Source organism: Nannospalax galili, unplaced genomic scaffold, assembly GCF_000622305.1.
Source record: "Nannospalax galili isolate Female #2095 unplaced genomic scaffold, S.galili_v1.0 scaffold191, whole genome shotgun sequence".
Lineage (NCBI taxonomy): Eukaryota > Metazoa > Chordata > Mammalia > Rodentia > Spalacidae > Nannospalax > Nannospalax galili.
In genome coordinates, this window is record NW_008331484.1 from 4,748,509 (window position 1) to 4,767,433 (window position 18,925).

The following is an 18,925-nucleotide window of genomic DNA, read 5'->3' on the forward strand; positions in this document are numbered from 1 at the left end:
TTGTAAGTCTGATGTAAGAGTTTTTTCTTACCAGAAAGAAATACAGTGGCATGTATCAAAAGTTTAGTTTTATTAGCCTCCTAGTGCTCATTCATGGGTCTTTATAGGGAGCCTGGGAACCCTGCTGAGCTCTCTTGTACTTGGATTATTCTTTAATTGTTATTTGGGAGTGCTAGAATTTTCTTGTTGAATAAAATTTCTGCAAAAAAATATATATGTCATTGCATTTGCTAAGGTAATATCTTGTTATAACAATGCTTTCTATAAGAGACTCTTTGGGCTGGAGAGATGGTACAGCTGTTAAAGGCTAAGGCTAACAATCAAAACATGAGAGAGACTCTTCAAACCCCAGCTGATAGTCTTATCTTAAACAATTATGGAGTCATGATTCTTTTAAGTTTTAAAATTTAATTATATAAAATTTCAAACATGAAAAATGAATAGCACAACTTCCCTACTTGTACTTACCAGCAGCCTCAGCAGTTACCAATGTTCTGACGTCTTCATATCATATATCTACCCCCCCATGGAGTATTTTTAGAACAAATCCCATATGTCCTGTCATTCTCTGCATCCTGTCAGAAGATAGGAACATGGATATTTCCCTTGACTCTATTGTGGCATGATTTGTTTTGTTGTGTTTGAACAGATAGGCCCAGGCACTATCTGCCACTACCCAAAGGAAACCTTGTTTTGAGAAATTTGAATATTATCCTGAGAGAAGTTAGAAACTGTTGAAGAGAACTGACATGTTTCGATGCTAATGTGGAAGGGAGACTCAGAGGAGGAAGAGATTGGTTTGGAGTTTAAGAGGAGAAGCGCGCTTTGACATCCTCAGCTTTGGGAATTTAAGTCTAGTTTGTGGTTTAATCACATAGCCTGTCTCCTATTTCTGATTCAAGGAAATGTCAGGAAACAAAATGTGTAAGATAGGTGAGCTAAAACCATGAATCATTAGCTTGTCATAGATATCTGCATAGTGTTTGTGCAGCCTGGTTTCTCTTTCTAAATAATATCATGGTGGGCCAGTGTAATGGTGGATCATGGCAATAGGGTATTGATATGTCAGTGGTTAATTATCTATCACTGCATAAGTCCCTCATAAGGCTGGTGCCTGGGACCTTGGTGTCCTTATGCCTTCTCTTCCAGTATGATAGCCTAGACATTCATATGGGTTCCAGGATTTTCAGAGCCAGAGCTGCTGGACCTTTTATCGACTAGGCCTGCCACAATCTGCATTGTCATATCTCATCAGGATAAGCCAGAGAACCAGTCCAGATTCAAAAGGAATCACAACTAGTGAGGACCAACCCAGCAAACATGGAGCACCAGAGCACTCCTGCCTTGCCTTCTGCTGTGCTTCCTGTGGAGACAGGATCCAGTGTAGGCCAGCCTGCAGCCAAGAGAAGGCCCTCAGGAAGAGCACAAGCTGAGTAGTACAATGGTCTTCAAGGAGTGCAGCACTGAGCACCGGGGCAGGTTTTCGTGGGGCTGACTGGCTGGCTCTAGGCGTCTGGTCTCAGCAGATGACAATTCTTGTCTTTGTTGTCTCTAAGACTTATGCCTGAATGAATGCAGGCCCGGCTGCACTCCCTATTTCTACTCACAACTTTCCTTTGAAAACTCACTAAAGTTGTCCCTGAATATTCCTGCCTAAATTTTCATACTAATTTCTATTATTACAGATGTATTATCATATGCCAGATAATGGAAATCAATGATAAAGTCACCTTTGTGCTTTATGGGCCACTGGAAGGGCAAGCCAGATTGTATTTAAGAAGCTTTAACGTATTGATTCTTCCCAGTGAAGTTCAACAGACAGTATTGAACTGTTTCTGTATACCTGACACATGTTAAATGTTGGTCTTAGAGAAATAAATAGACCCTTCCTGTCCTCAGAACACTTCTTAGGAGAGAAAGAAGACTGTTTTATTATAGTCATGATAAGATGCAAAGTCAGATCCTTCTAGCAGATCCGGGAGCAGTTTTGAGCTGGTGTGGTTTGGTCAGGCTCTGCAGATGGGAAATAATTATCCTAAGTAAGTATAGAGGCACAGGTGTGTTTGCAGCACTGTGACTGCTCTAAGGTTCAAAGTTTAGCTCACTGGCAGGATGTCCTGCCAAAGAACTTGGGGCGTTGTTAAGGGAGCCAGTGACACATTTACACTGGGATTTATGTTTGGTATTACCTTTTCAGCAAAATGATAAGCACCATATGTAGGTAAGTGGAGGGAGGTATAAAGGATTAGAGCAGGGAGGCTGGTTAAGAGGCTTTTGCAATGATCCAGGTGGAGGATGTTGGGGATCTTGTGCTTGAAGGCAAGCAGCACTGAGATAGAAACTAGGGAGGTATTCAGAGGATGTGGAGGAAGGGGGAGCCACGGGGTTTATTGACTTACTGTATGTGGGAGGAGAGCAAGGAGGAAGAACCACTTGTGACTTCCAGGCTCCGACTTGTAGACAGGTGGATGTTGTTCCAACCAACTAAGCAAATACCGGATGTGGTACAGGTGCATGGATGTCGGTGTGAACATTAGAGAAGCTAAGACAGATGTCTATACCTGGCTACATTCTGTTGGCTGATCTTTTTCAAACATTGTGGCAATTTTCACTATATACTAGTAGGAAAGGCATTTTCTAAATGGAAAAATGACCAAGTTCTGATTATAGTATAAATGATAATGCCTTGAGAACTAAGAACTCTGGAACAGTTTCCCTGTGTTCACCTTGGAACTCTGACACCATTTAGCTTGCTTCTTTTAATGAAGCAGAGCTGAAGTTTATTAAGAGATTTTTAACATGGACTTAATAGAAGAGAGGTGCTTAGGAAAAAAGGTAGTACATACCCAGGTGTGAGTGAGGGCTTCTCAAGAGAAAGTTGCCAATCCACTTCTGTTTTAACACATTTTCTGCTGCTTTACCTCAAATACCTCACATTATTTGCACCACCTCTCTATCATCTTTTCTCTTTCCCTAACCAAGAAAAAATATGTGTGTGAAGTTACAAAGCATTTTTCCTCTGTTCTGCTTGTGAGTGTACAATTGGGTCCATGAGGCTGGCAAGGCAGTAGGTACACACCATGTCCTCAGTTCTGGTTGTCAGTATAAACTCCAGGAAAAGGGGAGAGAGAGATTACCTAGAGACATTCTCAGATGCAGAGGATCCTCGTCCTCCTAGCCCAGCCCATCAGTCCACAGAGTTCCAAACAGTTTTAAAACATCACCTTGAAGACATTCACTTAATCTTAACTTTTCTTGATTGAAACTTCTTTAAGCTACAGATTGCTATTTATTTTTGTTTATTTATTTATTTTTTTTATTTGTATGCGTGTATGGCCTGCATGTAGGTAAGTGCACCACTGTCATGCATTGCCCATGGAGGACAGAAGAGGCTGTCAGATCCCCTAGAACTGGAGTTACAGACAGTTGTTAGCTGCCATGTGGGTGCTGGGATTCGAACCCAGGTCTTCTGAAAGAACAACCAATGTTCTTAACCACTGAGCCATCTCTCTTTTTTTTAAATTTTATGTGTGTGACTGTATTTTCTGCATGTATGCAAGTGCAACCCAGGTCTTCTGAAAGAACAACCAATGTTCTTAACCACTGAGCCATCTCTCCAGCCCCAGATTGCTATTTCTAAAGGAACCTAAAGTGCAGTGTAGAGATTGGTCCCAAATATTAATTTCCTAGCTTCCCATTAAGACAAAAGCAGCAAATGTTTTTTTCGAGGGTGGGGACAACCAGCATGTTTCTTGTTAAGTATCAGGTGTGACTTTCATGAACCAAACCAGTATGGAATGGTATTGAGGAATATGGTACAGCGTGGCCTTCTCACCTTCTCAGACTTTTTCAGGGTTTTGCAAGCATCAAGCCATTTATGTTTTGAAATATGTGTTGTGATTAAATATTAAAATCAAGTAATTTATTAATATTAAACTGTTTATTTCCAGGAAAGGGAAGTCCTCAGAATTTAAAGCTCATACCGCTCCAGTTCGAAGTGTGGACTTTTCAGGTGATGGCCAGTTTCTAGTCACAGCTTCCGAAGACAAATCCATCAAAGTTTGGAACATGTACCACCAGCGCTTCATGTACTCCTTGTACCGACACACACACTGGGTACACTGTGCCAAGTAAGTGCAAAAGGGTCTTCATGTGATAGTTTACTACCACAGCCCCTATCAGACCCCTTCACCTCCAGAAAAGGGATTAAGGGCATGTTCATCCATTCACTGAGGAAATGTTGATTCTGTGATTGCTATGTGTTGGGATCAATCATAGACAAAGCAGTCAAACCCCTTGTTGAGACAGACAATTTTAGAATACACGACAGTATGAAGTCTGTGATTTTAAACAGTGTTCAGGGACTGCCTTACAGAGAAGTCTGTCCTTGAGCAAAGACCTAAAGGAAGTGGGGAATAAGGTTTGAGATTTGTGAAAGGAGGTGGGAATCTGGTGGCTGTTCAAGAAAAAGCAAGAAGCAAATGATGGAAGCAGAGTAGGAGAAGACAGAGCAACACCAGGGTGAGGTCAAGGCCCAGGATGAGAAGAAATGCCACTAGAACATACTGCTTTCTCCAGCTCACTTATTAATGGAGTGGGAAATGTGCTGTGTGATGATGATTAGTGTTGTCAGCTTGGCAGGGTTCTAGACTCACCTAGGAGACAAACCTCTGGGAATGGCTATAAAAGAGAATTTCTAGTTTCAGTTAATTAAGGTGAAAAGACTCACTCTAGTTACAGGCCACACCATTCCATGGGCTCAGTTCCTGGACTGAATAAAAGGAGAATGTAGGCCAAGCACCAACATTCATAATTCTCTGCTTCCTCAATATGGACAATGTGACCAGCTGCCTCATCCTGCCACCATGACTTCCCTTCCAGGATCAACCATTCCCTTAACTGTGAGCCAGAATAAACCAGTCCTTCCTTAACTTACTTTTGCCAAGTATTTTGTCAAAGCAATGAGAAAAGTAACTAATACAGAAAATTGGTGATAATCCTGACCATGTGGTTTATAGACCTTTGGAAGGAGAAATATAGAAACATTTAAAACTTTGGGTAGAAGAGTCCTCAAATGCTGTAAGAGAGCTTAATAGACCATTCTGCTGGGAGTTTAGATTCATAGAGAAAACAAGTTTCAGAGGGGAACAGGACTCTATTGGAAAGGCTGTATAAGCTGTAGGCCATTTGAATTCCAAACAGATCTGGCAGCATTCTGCCAGTCCTGAGAACGTGAATGAAACTGAATTAAAAAGTAAATGCATTGATTTGTTTGTGAGAGGAAATTCAGGGCACTATATCTTTCAGGTGTGTGTCATGGCTAACTGCTCCATGATCTTATCAGATCTACACTGAGAGAAAACCAAAATACAAGAAAAATGTGAAGCTTGGGGAGGAAAGGTGAGTGAGCAAGTTGAAAGCTGCAAACCAGGAGACTACAGACAAAGCATCTGCAATTGCTTAAAAACAAATGCGCACCATTAAAGAGAAAACTGACTGTCTTGAGTGGAAAAATAGGAGAGGTGCCCTGAGGGGAAGACACCACCCATTGAAGGCTGCATGTTATAAAACTGAAAATTCATTTGAGGAGAGATGCTGAACTAGGAATGTGGATGAAGGAGTTCACTGTTGGGAAACAACCACCTAGGCACAAAGCAGCCACTACAGCTTTAGTCCAAGGGAGCTACACTACATTTTCAGCTGGCAGCAGAACTTGGCATTGTTGTCAGCAAGGTATTGGTTTTGCAGGAATGAAAGATACAAGAGTGAAGGGGTTCATAGAGGCTTGTGCCAAGGTCCCAGAAGGCTACTGAGGCCAAGCAGGGTGAGGCAGGACTGGATTCTCTGCTTGAGAAGGAAGGCCTGTTTTACTTTCCCCATGAAGAAAGAGGGTTGCAGAGAGTTAAAGCTTGGACTTGTCTGGTTGAAAGTAACAGACACCCAGCTTCATTCATTTTCTCCCTCTACAGTGATTCATTGGCTCTTCTTGCTAACATTGACTTGGGCAGGGGACAGCCGATACCAGTCTGTGCCTAGGTTGGCTTCATTCTTTGATACGCTGGTACTGAGACTACTGCCAGCTTCAAGCCTAAATCCTCACAGCTTTGAGAATGCCAAGGAAATATGCCTCCCTGTTTCAGTTAGCAAAGGGCCATGGGTGACTCGGGCCCTGTGAGGTCCTGTGTCCATCCCTTTACCTGGGGTGAAATACTGTAGTTCCTTCAGGCCAAATCAGGTCCCTGGTGGAGATGGTTGCCCTGGTCAGGAGTAAACTCACACCCACACCCCATGTTTTAGCGTGGCGTTGGAGGACCCTTCACAGAAAGGGTGTGGCATAGGCATGCTCACTAAAGAAACTGTGGGCCCTGTGGTCAACCACGTTGCACTGGAGTGGGAATTTGAGTATAGCTGACTAGCCTGACAGCCCACACTTTTCACTGTTGTGTGGTCTTTCAATGGGATACTGTTACTCAAAGAGTGTTGATTATAATCTATGGTAATGAGTCTAATGAGAATAAAAAGATGTAAAGTTATACTTTAATAAATAATTGTGTTCTTCGAAAGCACCCAGGTACTTTTTGGCTCTAGCCATCCTAGTATCATTTCTCTCTGTATACTTACATGGTTAAGAACATGCAATGTAGACCAGAATATGTAGGTTGAAGTCCTAGCCTGTGACTTTTTTAGTTGTGTGATCTTTGGGGGAAGTTAACTTCCTTCTCACTGTCTCAGTTCTTACCTGTATCATTAGGATGATGATGATATTTGTATCCTGCCATATCGGTTGTTATGGTATTCCAATGAGTAAATATGTGGATAGCATTTAGATTAGTGCTGCTCACAAAGGAATTATTACATCTTTGCCATCATCATCACCATCACCATCACTGGACATCTTCTAAAATCCTTAAACTAACTTGAGGTGACAATTGCTTCTTTCATAAGGCAATGACATCTATGATGATCTAAACAGGATGAGAAAATCATCTGTATTTATGAAATATATAAAATAGGAATCAGAGAACATACAGAGAAGCATAGGCATCAGGGTGGTGGATGTTGTCAATTTGACACACCTGAGAAACAGGAATCTCAGTTGAGGAATTTCCTTCATCAGATTGGCTGGTTGGCATGTCTGGGGGACATTGTCTTGTTTGCTAATTGACGTAAGAGGGTCCAGCCCACTGTGGGTGGATGTATCCTCCCTGGGCAGGAGGCCTGGACTATATAAGAAAAACAGCTGGGTGTGAGCCTGGGAACAAGCCAGTAAGCAGCTTTCCTCCACAGTGTCTGCCCTGACCTCCCTCAGTGATGGACTGTTATCGGAAATGGAAGCCAAATAGACTTTTCTCCTCAAGTTGCTTTTGGTTGTGGTATTTATCACAGCAACAGAAAGCAAACTAGGACAGGTGGGTTCTGAGAAGTCATTCTGCCTCCACTCTGAGCCAGCTGTGGGCACATTTGGCAAAAGAAACATTTCTCCCTAAGGAGCTTGGTCATAAGCAAGAGGCTTATCCTGAGTTTCCTGCTGCTGACGTATTAATGGAATGATGGTGGCTAGTGTTCTGGTCTTCTGACAAAAAGAAGGAATACTATCATGTTCATCTAAGAGAAGTTTTTTCTTAGAAGTAAATTCTAAGAGGCATTTCATTCATTGTATTTATTTCATTCCTTTTCATATATGTTTTTAAAGATAACAAAAGAAATTATGAAAAGTCACCATGATATAAAATTTTGATCTTTAAAACATTTTTCAATAACCTTAACCTCACCATGTCCCACATCTCTGTGTTAAGTGTGTAGACTGAAACAGTCACCTTGACCTCAAGAAACTTAGTTTATCAGAAATACATTAGAAACCAAATTATTATAAAATAGTGTGTCTTCTAGGAAAATGACACACAAGATAATGAGGAAATATATGAGTGAGGCATTCAACTGGATTTATGTGATGACAAGTCAAGAGGAAAAAAATGTCAAGAGAGACATTCCAAGTCCAGAGCTGAGGGAAAGGAAGAGGAAGAGGAGGCCACAGTATATTTTCAGGTGGGAAGAGGGCAGAGGGGACCTGGTGTGCCCTGGGAAGCATTTATTATCCAGCTTTGGTTAGAACAGGCGGTGGAATGGGACAGGATGGTCCAGTATTTCTGTGCCTACCTTTGCCACATTGTTGCCCTTGAGCAAACTAGTTCCTTGATCACAGCCTCTCGGAAACTGGGCTAGGGAGGCCTCTCTGTGGACTGGTGTTGGGATTGAGCATTGCCATTAGACCACCTTTCTCCAGCCGTGCAGTCAGAAAACAAATTGGATTCAGGGAGGAGCTTCAGAAAATGCTTGTCAGTGGGAAAGAGGACCTCGGTGGAGCACCAAGCTTCTGACTGCCTGGCACGTACTCCTGTTTTCTCACAGTAGCAGTGTCTCTCCCCCAAGGGAGTTCCTTCATCTCTCAATGTGTGCTGTGGGCTCTGTGGAGCAGGTCAAGCTGGCCAGTGGGACAAAGCATCTCCTATAGGAGTGGGTCTTGGAATGGTCCAGCTTCCTTCATTTTAGGTTCAAGCCTGTAGCTACTAAGGATAAAGATCTGACCTAAATAATTCTGATTCAGAGGTGAGGAGAACTAGGAGATACAGCATGGTCTGCTTTCTGGTTACCCATGCCAGAAAGAAAGAGAGAGAGAAGGGAAGAGGGGGAGGAGAACACTGAAAGCACTCCCCTTTGCTTTTCTCCTCCTCAAATAAGGTGCTTCCGTGGAAGTGATGCTAAAGCAGAAGCAGAATTCTAGGAAAGTAGACCCTTAGTTTCCAGTCGTACACCTGTTTTGTCTTCGTGCCCAATCCTGCTGCCTTATTTTAGTATCATTGGCTCTTGTGGAACCTATTGAAGTCATCTTTTAAATGTTCTCCCTCCTATGGATTCACACACACACATACACCTTCTGCAAAAACCAAACCTGTCGATGCTGTTCCTGAACTTTGCTACTCAGTGACTGCCTGGCATGTGTGCTCTGCCCTCCTATGACAGTCTGTCCCTTTCTTCCTTTCACCATTTATTCATCTTCCTATAGCTGTGCAAGACTCCTCAGGCGTGCAGCTGACTTTCCTGAGTCTCTGCACATACTGCTTTTCACCCCAGGGTGCCCCTGTTTCCAGCCTTCCTCTCTGATCCTGTTCTGCATCTCTTCCTCCAAAGGGTTCCTCGCTCTCCCAGGCCAACCCTGGCAAGGTCCTTGATGCCACCATGTCACACTGTTTAGGTCTGTCTGTCAGCACAGGCCTCTTTGTCAGACTTTGATTATAAGTATTTGATTCATGCTTTTTTTGCCAGGCAGTGTTCTAAATTCCATGGATCTGAGAGAGACTAAAACAGATAAAATTCCTGCTCTGGTAGAGCCTCTTCTACCATGGGGAGACAGACAAATATCTTACTGGCAGTGCTTGAGGGAGAGAATACGAACAAGGAAGAGCATGGTGGGTTGTAAGGTGCTCTTTCACACAGAGACTGGGGAAGATGCATCTGCCAGGCTGATACTGGAGCCAAGGTCTGACTTAGTAGAAGGAGCTAGTGTTATGGGTACCTAGAGAGTGGACATTTGAGACAGTCTGGATCATGTGTGAGATCACTGTCTCTATGAGGTGAGGAGAGCACAGAAGAATTACCCAGAAATGTGGGGGTATGATTCAAGAGTAGGCAGGTGCTAATCTTCATGCTCAGGTAACTTTGGTGGGAGTATTTATGGGTTTTCTTAGCTCAGTTATTTTTGTAGGCCTTTAATAGCAAACTCAAGAATATTATACATGCCTGCTAAGCACAACATGTATGCGGCTCCACCTCTTCCTTGTACCTTTGGTTGACTGACTCTTGCTCAGACTGACAAAGCCGCCTAATCACACACCTGTTCTTAATGGAATACCTTTATCTTGCAGTTCTAAGGAACTGTTTAAGAATCACTTGTTTTCTTATTGTTTGGAGTGACTCATATGAAATTACAGAGGCCTCCCTGGAGAAGTATTCTTTAATAGATAATTTGATTAAATTTAATGAATAAGAATTTCATTTCTTGGAAACTTTCCGTATATGTGTGCTCCACCATGCTTACAGATTCTTTTTATACACTTATTTTAATCTATCTCCTTGGCTCATCTTACTAGTTAGAACAAAAAAGTAACAGGAATATCTAGTTGGCCACTGAGTCCCAGATCTCCCAGACTATTTGTCCATCTTCTTTGAGAACATAGCTTTGATGAGATCATCCTAATGCAGTACTTAAAAGGTCTGCAGGACTTGAGGTCTTGTTTTCAGTCTCTGCCCAGAGGTGAGAGAAGTCAGCAGGAACTGAGTCATGTTTAATAAATTTAGCAGAGACTGAAATGTAAGCCAGATGCCAGCCTACTTATTTATAATAACACTGTTAACTGCCACAAGGCCTGGAACTGTTGCATGCCTTAGCAAAGGCCTTCTTACTTTGCCAACAAAGTCAGAATAATATGCAGAAGGCTGTTTAATGAACCCTGGAACTAGAGCAAGGGGAGTTTGTTGGGAAGATCACAATGAGTAATTTTCTCATTCAGGTGGTGGGTGGGATGGCCCAGCCTCTCCTCATATACGTCCCTGCCGGGGAAACTGCACTGTCGGCTCTGCTACTCAGGTACTCTCTTCCTGTAGCCAGGATGCAGACGTGGGCTGCTACTACTCAGCCTCTTGCTGTTGCTGAGCACCTTCTCTCTGTGGACATAGAATCTTCCAGTAATGCAGTACAGTTGACTAGTTTCAGCAGAGATGCAGCACAGAGTAGTTGAGGATGAGTTCACTAGTAAGCATGTGATCCTGGGCATGTAACTTAACCTTTCTGGCCCTCATCTGCTCCCCCATAAAATAGATACAATAGAGGTATTTCCCTCATACAATCATTGTGAGGATTAATGAATATGAAGTGTCAGTTAATATCAACTATTAATTGCCCTTACATTCCCTTTCTTCTTCCTAGTCATTTTTAGGTGAGACTCAAAAGTCATTACATATATTTGTATATGATTTAGGAGATTACTATTAAGATAGTCAGTATCCTCTATTTAACAATTTTTCTGCTTTTAATTGTCAAAGGGTAACTTTCTAAGTAGCTGTGCCTACAATTTCTGCATTATTTTTTGTTTTGTTTTGTTTTGAAACAGGATCTTGATTTATAGCCAGTCTGGCCTCAAATTCATGATTCTCCAGCCTCAGTCTGCCAACTGCTAGGATTATAGGCATGGACCAGTGCACCCAGCTGCAACCTCTGCTTTCTCACGGCAGTTCATAGTCCATTTAAATTATGTGACTGGTCCTGGGATTCCACTGCTTTGCCCTGTTCTGTTTGTCCCATTTACTTATTTCCTGTGCTTTTCTTTGGGGTTGAATATTTCTTAGTATCTCTTTTTTTTTTCTCTTTTATTGGCTTTTTAGATTTACTCTGTTATTTTTGTGTTCACTAGCAACCTCTAAAAGTTGTACTATGTATCCTTAACACAATTTAGAATTAATTATATGACATTTTAAACATAATGTTAGAATTACAAAATATACCTCCATTGACCCATTTCTTGATAATTTTACTTACATATGATAAAAGCCCAGAAATTATTAAGTATCCAGTTTTCTCTCAAATAAAATTAGAAAAACTATCTTTTCTTTCTTTTATTTGCCAGTTCCAACATTCTTCATTCATTTGTGTAGGTCCAAGTTTCAATCTGGTGTCATTTCTTGAGCATGAAAAATATCATTTACTATTTCCTATAGTGCCATTCTCCTGGTCATTCTCTCAGCTTCTTGTTTGACATCTAGAAAGGATGTTTTTGCTGGGTTGTATAATCACAGCTTTTGAGGATATAACTTACTGTGGTCTATCAGGGTTCTCTGGAAAAATAGAACCAATGGGTTCTGTGTATTGATATATGAGAGGCGATACATTGGGACTCAGCTTATGTGACTGTGGCAGCTGAGAAGTCCCATGACTGGTTGTCTGCAGGCTGAAGCCCCTAAGATTCTGATAATGTGGCTCAGTCCAAATGCAAAAGCCTCAGAACCAGGTAAAGATGGTGTAACTTACTGTTTGGGACTAGAAGCCTGCACTCCTGGTGAGGGGCCATTGGAATAAGTCTTGAGCCCAAAAACTGGAGAGCCTGAACCTTTACTGTCCAAGGCAGGAAATTAGTGCCTTCCCATTCTTGGGTAGAGGTGATGGCTAATTTTGAGTGTCAGATTAACTGCATTAAGAAACATCTAAGCCAGTGATGGGACATACCTTTGAGTGTGTCTCTGAAGGCTTTTCCAGAGAGGATTAACTGAGGTGGGATAATTCACTTTGAATGTGGTGGATCCCCATGGGCTGGGATCTTGGGCTGAGTGAAAGGAGGAAATGGAGAAAGCCAGCTGAGCTCTGGCATTCTGCTTTTCTGCTTCCTGGTCTACTACAATGTGAGCAAGCAGCCTCGTGTTCTTGCTGCCACAGCCACAAGCTGTTCTTGCCACTATGCCTTCCTCACCACGACATGTTGGATACTCTCAAACCATGAGCCAAAATGAATCTTTCCTCCCTTAAGTTGCTGCTTGTCAGATATTTGGTGTCAGTGATGGGAAAATAATTAAATACATAGAGACCATTACCTTTTGTGTTTTTTCATTGGGGTTCCTAGCAAATTCAACTGTGTCCTCCCACATGGAGTATAGGTTCCCCTGACCCCAGCCCTTATATGCAGTGGTATTTGAATGAGAATGTCCCCTATAGGCTCAAATATTGGAACACTTGGTCCCCGGTTGGTGGTCCTATTTGTAGAGGTTCAGGAGGTATGGCCTTGCTGAAGGAAGTATATCACTGGGGACAAAATTTGGTTTATAACATTGCCCCACTTCCTATTCACTCTCTGATTCCTGCATGTGTTTGAAGATGTGAGCTCTGTTTTCCTGCTCCTGCTGCCTCCTGCCACCATATTTTCTCCAACTCTGTGGACTTTCTCTCTGGAACTGTAAGTCCAAATAAACTCTTATGTAAGTTGCTTTGTCCATGGTGTTTTAGCACAGCAACAGAAAAGTAACTAATACACATTCTAATGCCCTCTGGAATACTTTCTCAGACTCAATCTCTTGAAGTTCATGGTCTTTTCTTGTGCAGTGTCAAGTATGCTGGTTAGCATATCCACCCATTTCTCTGGTAAAATTCCTCATTTGTTCACTCATAGTTCCTCTCTTTTCCTTTAAATCCTTGAACATGAGGCAAGCACAGTAGTAGTATTCCCAGCGACTCCAGAGGCTGAGGTAGGAGGGTCCCTTGAGGTCAGGAATTTAAGACCAGCCTGGGAAACATAGGGAAACCCTGACTTTGAAAAACAAAAATTCTGAAAATATTTTTAATAATTATTTTACAGTCCTTGTCTGCTAATTCCAACATTTATTTAGTCTCTAGGTAAAATTTTGCTTTAATATATGTTGTATGATCTTTTTACTGTATGCCTAAACATAGCTTAAGTTTTCATCATACAGATTGTGTTGACATTTCATAAAGAGTATTGAAGGGCCGGAGAGATGGCTCAGCAGTTAAGAACATGCACTGCTCCTCTAGAAGACCTGAGTCACAGCACCCATCTTGGGTGGCTCACAACCACCTGTAACTCCAGCTCCAGGGGATCTAATGGCCCCTTCTGACCTCCAAGGGCACTTGTATTCTTATGTACAAACCCTCACACGGACACAGATAAATACACATAATTAAAAGTTAAAAAGTAAGCTGAGGATGGTGGTACATGCCTTTATCTCAGCACTCAGGAGACAGAGGCAGAGGTAGGCAGATCTCTGGGAGTTAAAGGCCAGCCTGTCTATATAGCAAGTTCCAGGCCAGTTGGGGTTACAGGGAGACCCTATCTGGAAAAAAGACCGAAAAAAAATTCAAAAATAATATGGGGCTGGAGAAATGTTGCAGCAGTTAAGAGCACTGGCTGTTCTTGCAGAGGACCCATGTTTGGTTCCCAGCACCCACATGGTGGCTAATAATCGGCCATAACACCAATTTCAGGGGATCTGATGCCCTCCTCTGGCCCCATGGGTATTGTATGCATGTGTGCACTTAACATGCAGGCAAAATACTCATACACATAAAATAAAATTAAAAGAAAAAAAAATTACTTTGCTAGGTGTGGTGGAGCACACTGTCTCCCAGCATTAGGGAGACTGAGGGAATGGGATTGAAAGATTCAGGCCAGCCTGTGCTCCATGGTGAGTTTGAGGCCAGCATGGGCTACATTGTGAAACCCTGTCTCAAACAAACAATCGAGAAACTAATAAAACAACCACCACAAAAATTTTAAAAAGAAAAAAAGATATATTTTGTAAAATTGAAAATAACCAACTTTCCAAATTCCCAATTTTAAAAACTAAATAAAATTTTTAAATCTAAAATAAATCTTAAAGCTAAATAAATTTAGTTTATTATGTAGCCATTTAAATAGGAATATATAAAAGTTATGACATGAGGGGACTGGAGAGGGAGCTCAGTGGTTAAGAGCACTGACTGCTCTCCTGGAGGACCCTACTTTGGTTCCCAGCACCCACATGACAGCTAACAACTATCTGTAACTCCAGTTCCAAAGGATCTGATACTCTCTTCTGGCCTCTGCAGACATTGCATACACTGGTGCATTTACATACATGCAGGCAAATTACCCATACACATAAAATATTAAAAATGAATAAAAGTTAAGGCATGAAACAATGTTTATAAGGGTTAGCAAAATTCACAACTCATAATTATAATTGGCTAAGTGGACAATAATAAAGTCCCCATTCCACACAAAACGTTAACTGATTGTGCTTGAATAATGAGATTCAGGACTTCAAAATGTGTTTGTATTTCTTAAATTTTTTAATTGTGTATTTATTAAGACATTTGTGATTTGAAACGTGTGGGTATGAAATAGCAACTCTTTAGGTGTAAAAGAATTTTTTAAGGTTTAAATTATCATAGCCTTATACTTTCTTTTACGATGTCTATTTTTAAAATATTTTATTATTTTTATTTTATGTGTATTGCCTGCATGTATGTAAGTGCACCCATGCCACGCAATGCCTGTAGAAGTCAGAAGAGGGCATCGGATCCCCTGGAACTGGAGTTACGGGTGGTTGCTAGCCACCATACAGGTGATGGAAACCAAACCATGCCCTCTGCAAGAGCAGTCAGTGCTCTTAACTGCTGAGGTATACCCCCAATATCTATTTTTTAAAGATTTATTATCTATGTGTATGAGTGTTTTGCCGGCATGTACGTATGTGCACCACATATGTGCTAGTGCCAGAGGAAGGCACTGGAACTGGAGTTACAGATGGTGGTGGCCCACCATCTGGATGTTGAGAACCAAACTCTCAAGAGCAGTGCCTATGTGCTCTTCACCCAGAACTCACTGATTCTTCAAGACTAGCTGGCCAGTCTTTATTTCCCTGGCTCTAGGATTATAAACGTGTTCCACCACTCTGGGCTTTTTACATGGGTGCTGGGGATCCAAACTCAAGTCCTCTTGCTTTGGCAGTGAGTACTTTACCAAATGAACCATCTCCCCAGCCCTTGATTTTTTTTTTTTTTTGTGATAAAATATTTAGATGCTTCCTGACTTATGACAGGGTTCCATCATTATAAACCCACCATAAGTTAGAAATATTCAATTGAAGATACATCTAGTAAATCTGCTGAACACCCCCAGTGAGCAACACACTGTGCTGTAGTATTGCTTGTTCCCCTGGTGGGTCCATGGTTGACTGAGCTCCTGCTCTCTCCAATCCCAGCACTGACATGGTCTTGTATCTCATATAACAAACCTGGGAGGAGGTAGAAATTTGAAGCACCATTTTTACAAACAGTACTTTTTCACTTGTTGTAGAGTCAGAAAATCATAGAATCCAGTTGTCTGTATAACAGACTTTATCATTTTCACCATTTAAAAAATATTTTATTATTTTTATTTTATTTATATGAGTATATTGCTTACATGTACAGGTAAGTTTACCTGTGAACAATGCCCACGGAGGCCAGAAGAGGGCCCCAGATTCCCTGGAACTGGAGTTGTGGACAGTTGTTAGCTGCCATGTGCGTGGGTGCTGGGAATTAAACCTGGGTCTCCTGAGCCACCTCTCCAGCCCCTGTTTTCAACATGTTTTCATGCATACAGTTCATGACATTAAGTGCACCCAACATTTTTGTGTAATTAATTGAAAAGGTTTTAAACATCAGCTTGCATTGACCTTATATATTAGATTTTTCTCTATTCTTTCTTTATTGACTTTCTAAATATTTACTAAGGAATATTTAATGTCACACATTGTGTGGGGATAAAAGAATGAATGAGGTAAATATGATTTCTCTTACAATCTATTAAGAAAGCAAACATAAAACACTTAGTGGGAATATGATATGAATGTGAATGTGTGCTGCTGTTAAGACCATATTCTGGGGCACTAACCTCTTTGGGGAGTGGTATTGTCGAAGCAAATGTCGAAGCAGAATATGATCCTTCTGCATATTTTAAGTGAGGTAAAAAGTAAGGGTATGTCATGAGGTATCAGGACAGCTTGTGAAGAAGAGCGAGCCCTTGAGAGAAGTTGGGTATGGTGCCAGGAAGAGCCAGGTAATGAAGAGAGAAGACAGATGGGTCCTGGAGGACCTCCAGTCAGCCATCAGCAGTCAGCCACCAGTATATAAGACTGCCCACAGCCAGCATGAAGCCTCCCAAGGATTTTAAGGGGAAAAGTGAGCCACTCTAATTTAAGATTTAAATATCACTTCTGTTGCTTGTGGACCATGGGAGAACAAAAAAGCAGTGGTAATTGGAGGAGACAGAACCTGATAAGGGAGTAGAAAGGCAGGAAGATGGAAGTGACTAGAAATCAAGTATGAGTGAGTCCTCAGTGTCTAGGTGGAGAAAGCATTTGTTAAGACGAGGATGCTGGAGAAATAGTTAAGAGAGGAAAATGATGCACCCAGGTTGGAGTTTCGCATTGGAGACACCTACAGGGACCTCAAGAGGAAATGCCCTGCAGGAAGCTGTATTTGTGGGTAAAGATCCCAAGAGAGAAATCTAAATGGAAAATGACTTAACAGCTAATTACTACGTTTCATGGCATGCTTAATCTTTTTATACCATTTCATTTGCTTTTTCTCTTCACAGTAGTTGCAGAAATGAGTTCTGTTGCTGCAGTCACCAGATGGTTTCTCTTCTAATGCTGACCAACACTTAAGGAAATATAAATGTTTTCTTTATTCCCTTGAACCTCACCCTCAGTATGTAAACACAAATCCTATCAAAACAAAGTCTGAGTCTACCATCTTTTTAATATGTATCTGACGATTTTAGATCTGAGTGTATTCTAAATTCTCTCATTATACAAAGAGAAAACCATGGTCCAGGTGGTTGTGAATTTCCTGGGGTTACATAGGAATTCACCCTAGAATATAGGACTATACCTACTGAACAGTCTTTTTAAAATTTTAAGAATATTTACTCTGTGTTTGTGTGTGTGTGTGTCTGTGTGTGTGTTGTGTAGTTTATGCACACCATGTACTTCAGGTTCTTGCAGAGGCCAGAAAAGTACATTGGATCCTTGGAACTAGAGAAATACAGGTGCTTATGAACTGCCATATGATTTGTGGAAACCAAATCCAGGTCCTCTGCAAGAGCAGCAAGGACTCTAAATTGCTCTCCAACCCCACAGTCTTATTGATTTTGCCTCCTACTAAATAGTTGTTCCTGCTAGTGACTTGTTTCCTATGGAACATGAAACAGTGTACAACCTTGTTTGATGTCAGAGCACTAAAGGCCGAGAATGTGTTTTCGTAGAAAATATATTGAGTAATCAGAAACAAAAGATGGCTAGGGATGCAGCTCACTGGTAGAGCACTTGCCTAACATACTTTGGGTTCAACTCCCAGGCACCACCAAAGGAAAGGAGGGAGGAACGGAGGAATAACGGAGGGAGGGGAAAGAAAGAAGCGAAAGGAAGACAGCTGCTTGAATATGCATACAGACATAAAATTCTGTATAGTTTCAGGAATGCCATAGATTACAAGTTAAAGACCTATTACTTAATTTGGCTGCTCTCAAAGACATGTAAACCAGTTTTTCTAGAAAATGTTCAAATATCCTCATTCTCTTGGAATGCTTATGAACATTAAGGGATTCAGTTGTGATTTTGACTTGTCAGGTGCCTTTCAGACAGACCATTAGTCATCACTGACTAATTCCTGAAGCTTTAAGAGGTAGTTGGGTGGCAGAGATCTATTATATCTCTGTATTTTATGACTTCCTAACATCTAAAAAATTAACAGCTCTGTTATATGTTGTTTGAACCTTGATAATAAAAGCCTAACCTTTCCTCATGAAAGTCAGGATGAAGAGAAACCTGCCTTTTTGGTGTTATTTTTGATGCCTCTTAATTAAAAATCAAGGTGAGGAGAAGGAGGTACAAATCATCCCCTTTCAGCCTCTTCAAAGGCAAGAGTCACATGCAGGAATTAAAGTCAGAGAAGCAGAAAGGCCTGACCCTGACCCCCTCTGGTTGTATCTCTTGGGAGGTGAAACCTCCATCTAGTCAGCACCTGTTTCCAGCCTCTGCCTGCCCTCTCCACTTACCTGAGGTACATAGCCTTCTTAGCTTTAGTGCTGGGAAGTTACTCTCAGCCTGCAGACTCCTGCCTAGGATGAGTGTGGGCTGATGAAGATAACTTGCTTTTTCTTATTTCAAAGTTTTTTTTTAAACCTTGCTTCTTCTGTGGAGCTTCTGGTGGCAAATTGATACCTTTTTGTTGCAAACATTTTTGATATATGAAAGCTTCATGAGAGCAAGGATCTTATCTCACAACTACATTCCTGTTATCTAAGGTAGCCCTGTCTGTCCTCCCCCATGAACGCCTCAA

At 41.5% G+C, this 18,925-nt stretch overlaps 1 protein-coding gene across 6 annotated transcripts in view; it reads left to right on the forward strand.

Moving 5' to 3' along the window:
* Poc1b (POC1 centriolar protein B) overlaps positions 1 to 18,925 on the forward strand; it is a 121,831-nt gene that overhangs the window by 19,293 nt on the left and 83,613 nt on the right. For all 6 annotated transcript variants that reach the window (XM_008824017.3, XM_029559141.1, XM_008824025.3 and 3 more), the window contains one exon: positions 3,951 to 4,130. In XM_008824017.3, coding sequence (XP_008822239.1) covers positions 3,951 to 4,130 — 180 coding nt within the window. The remainder of the gene's footprint in view (positions 1 to 3,950; positions 4,131 to 18,925) is intronic.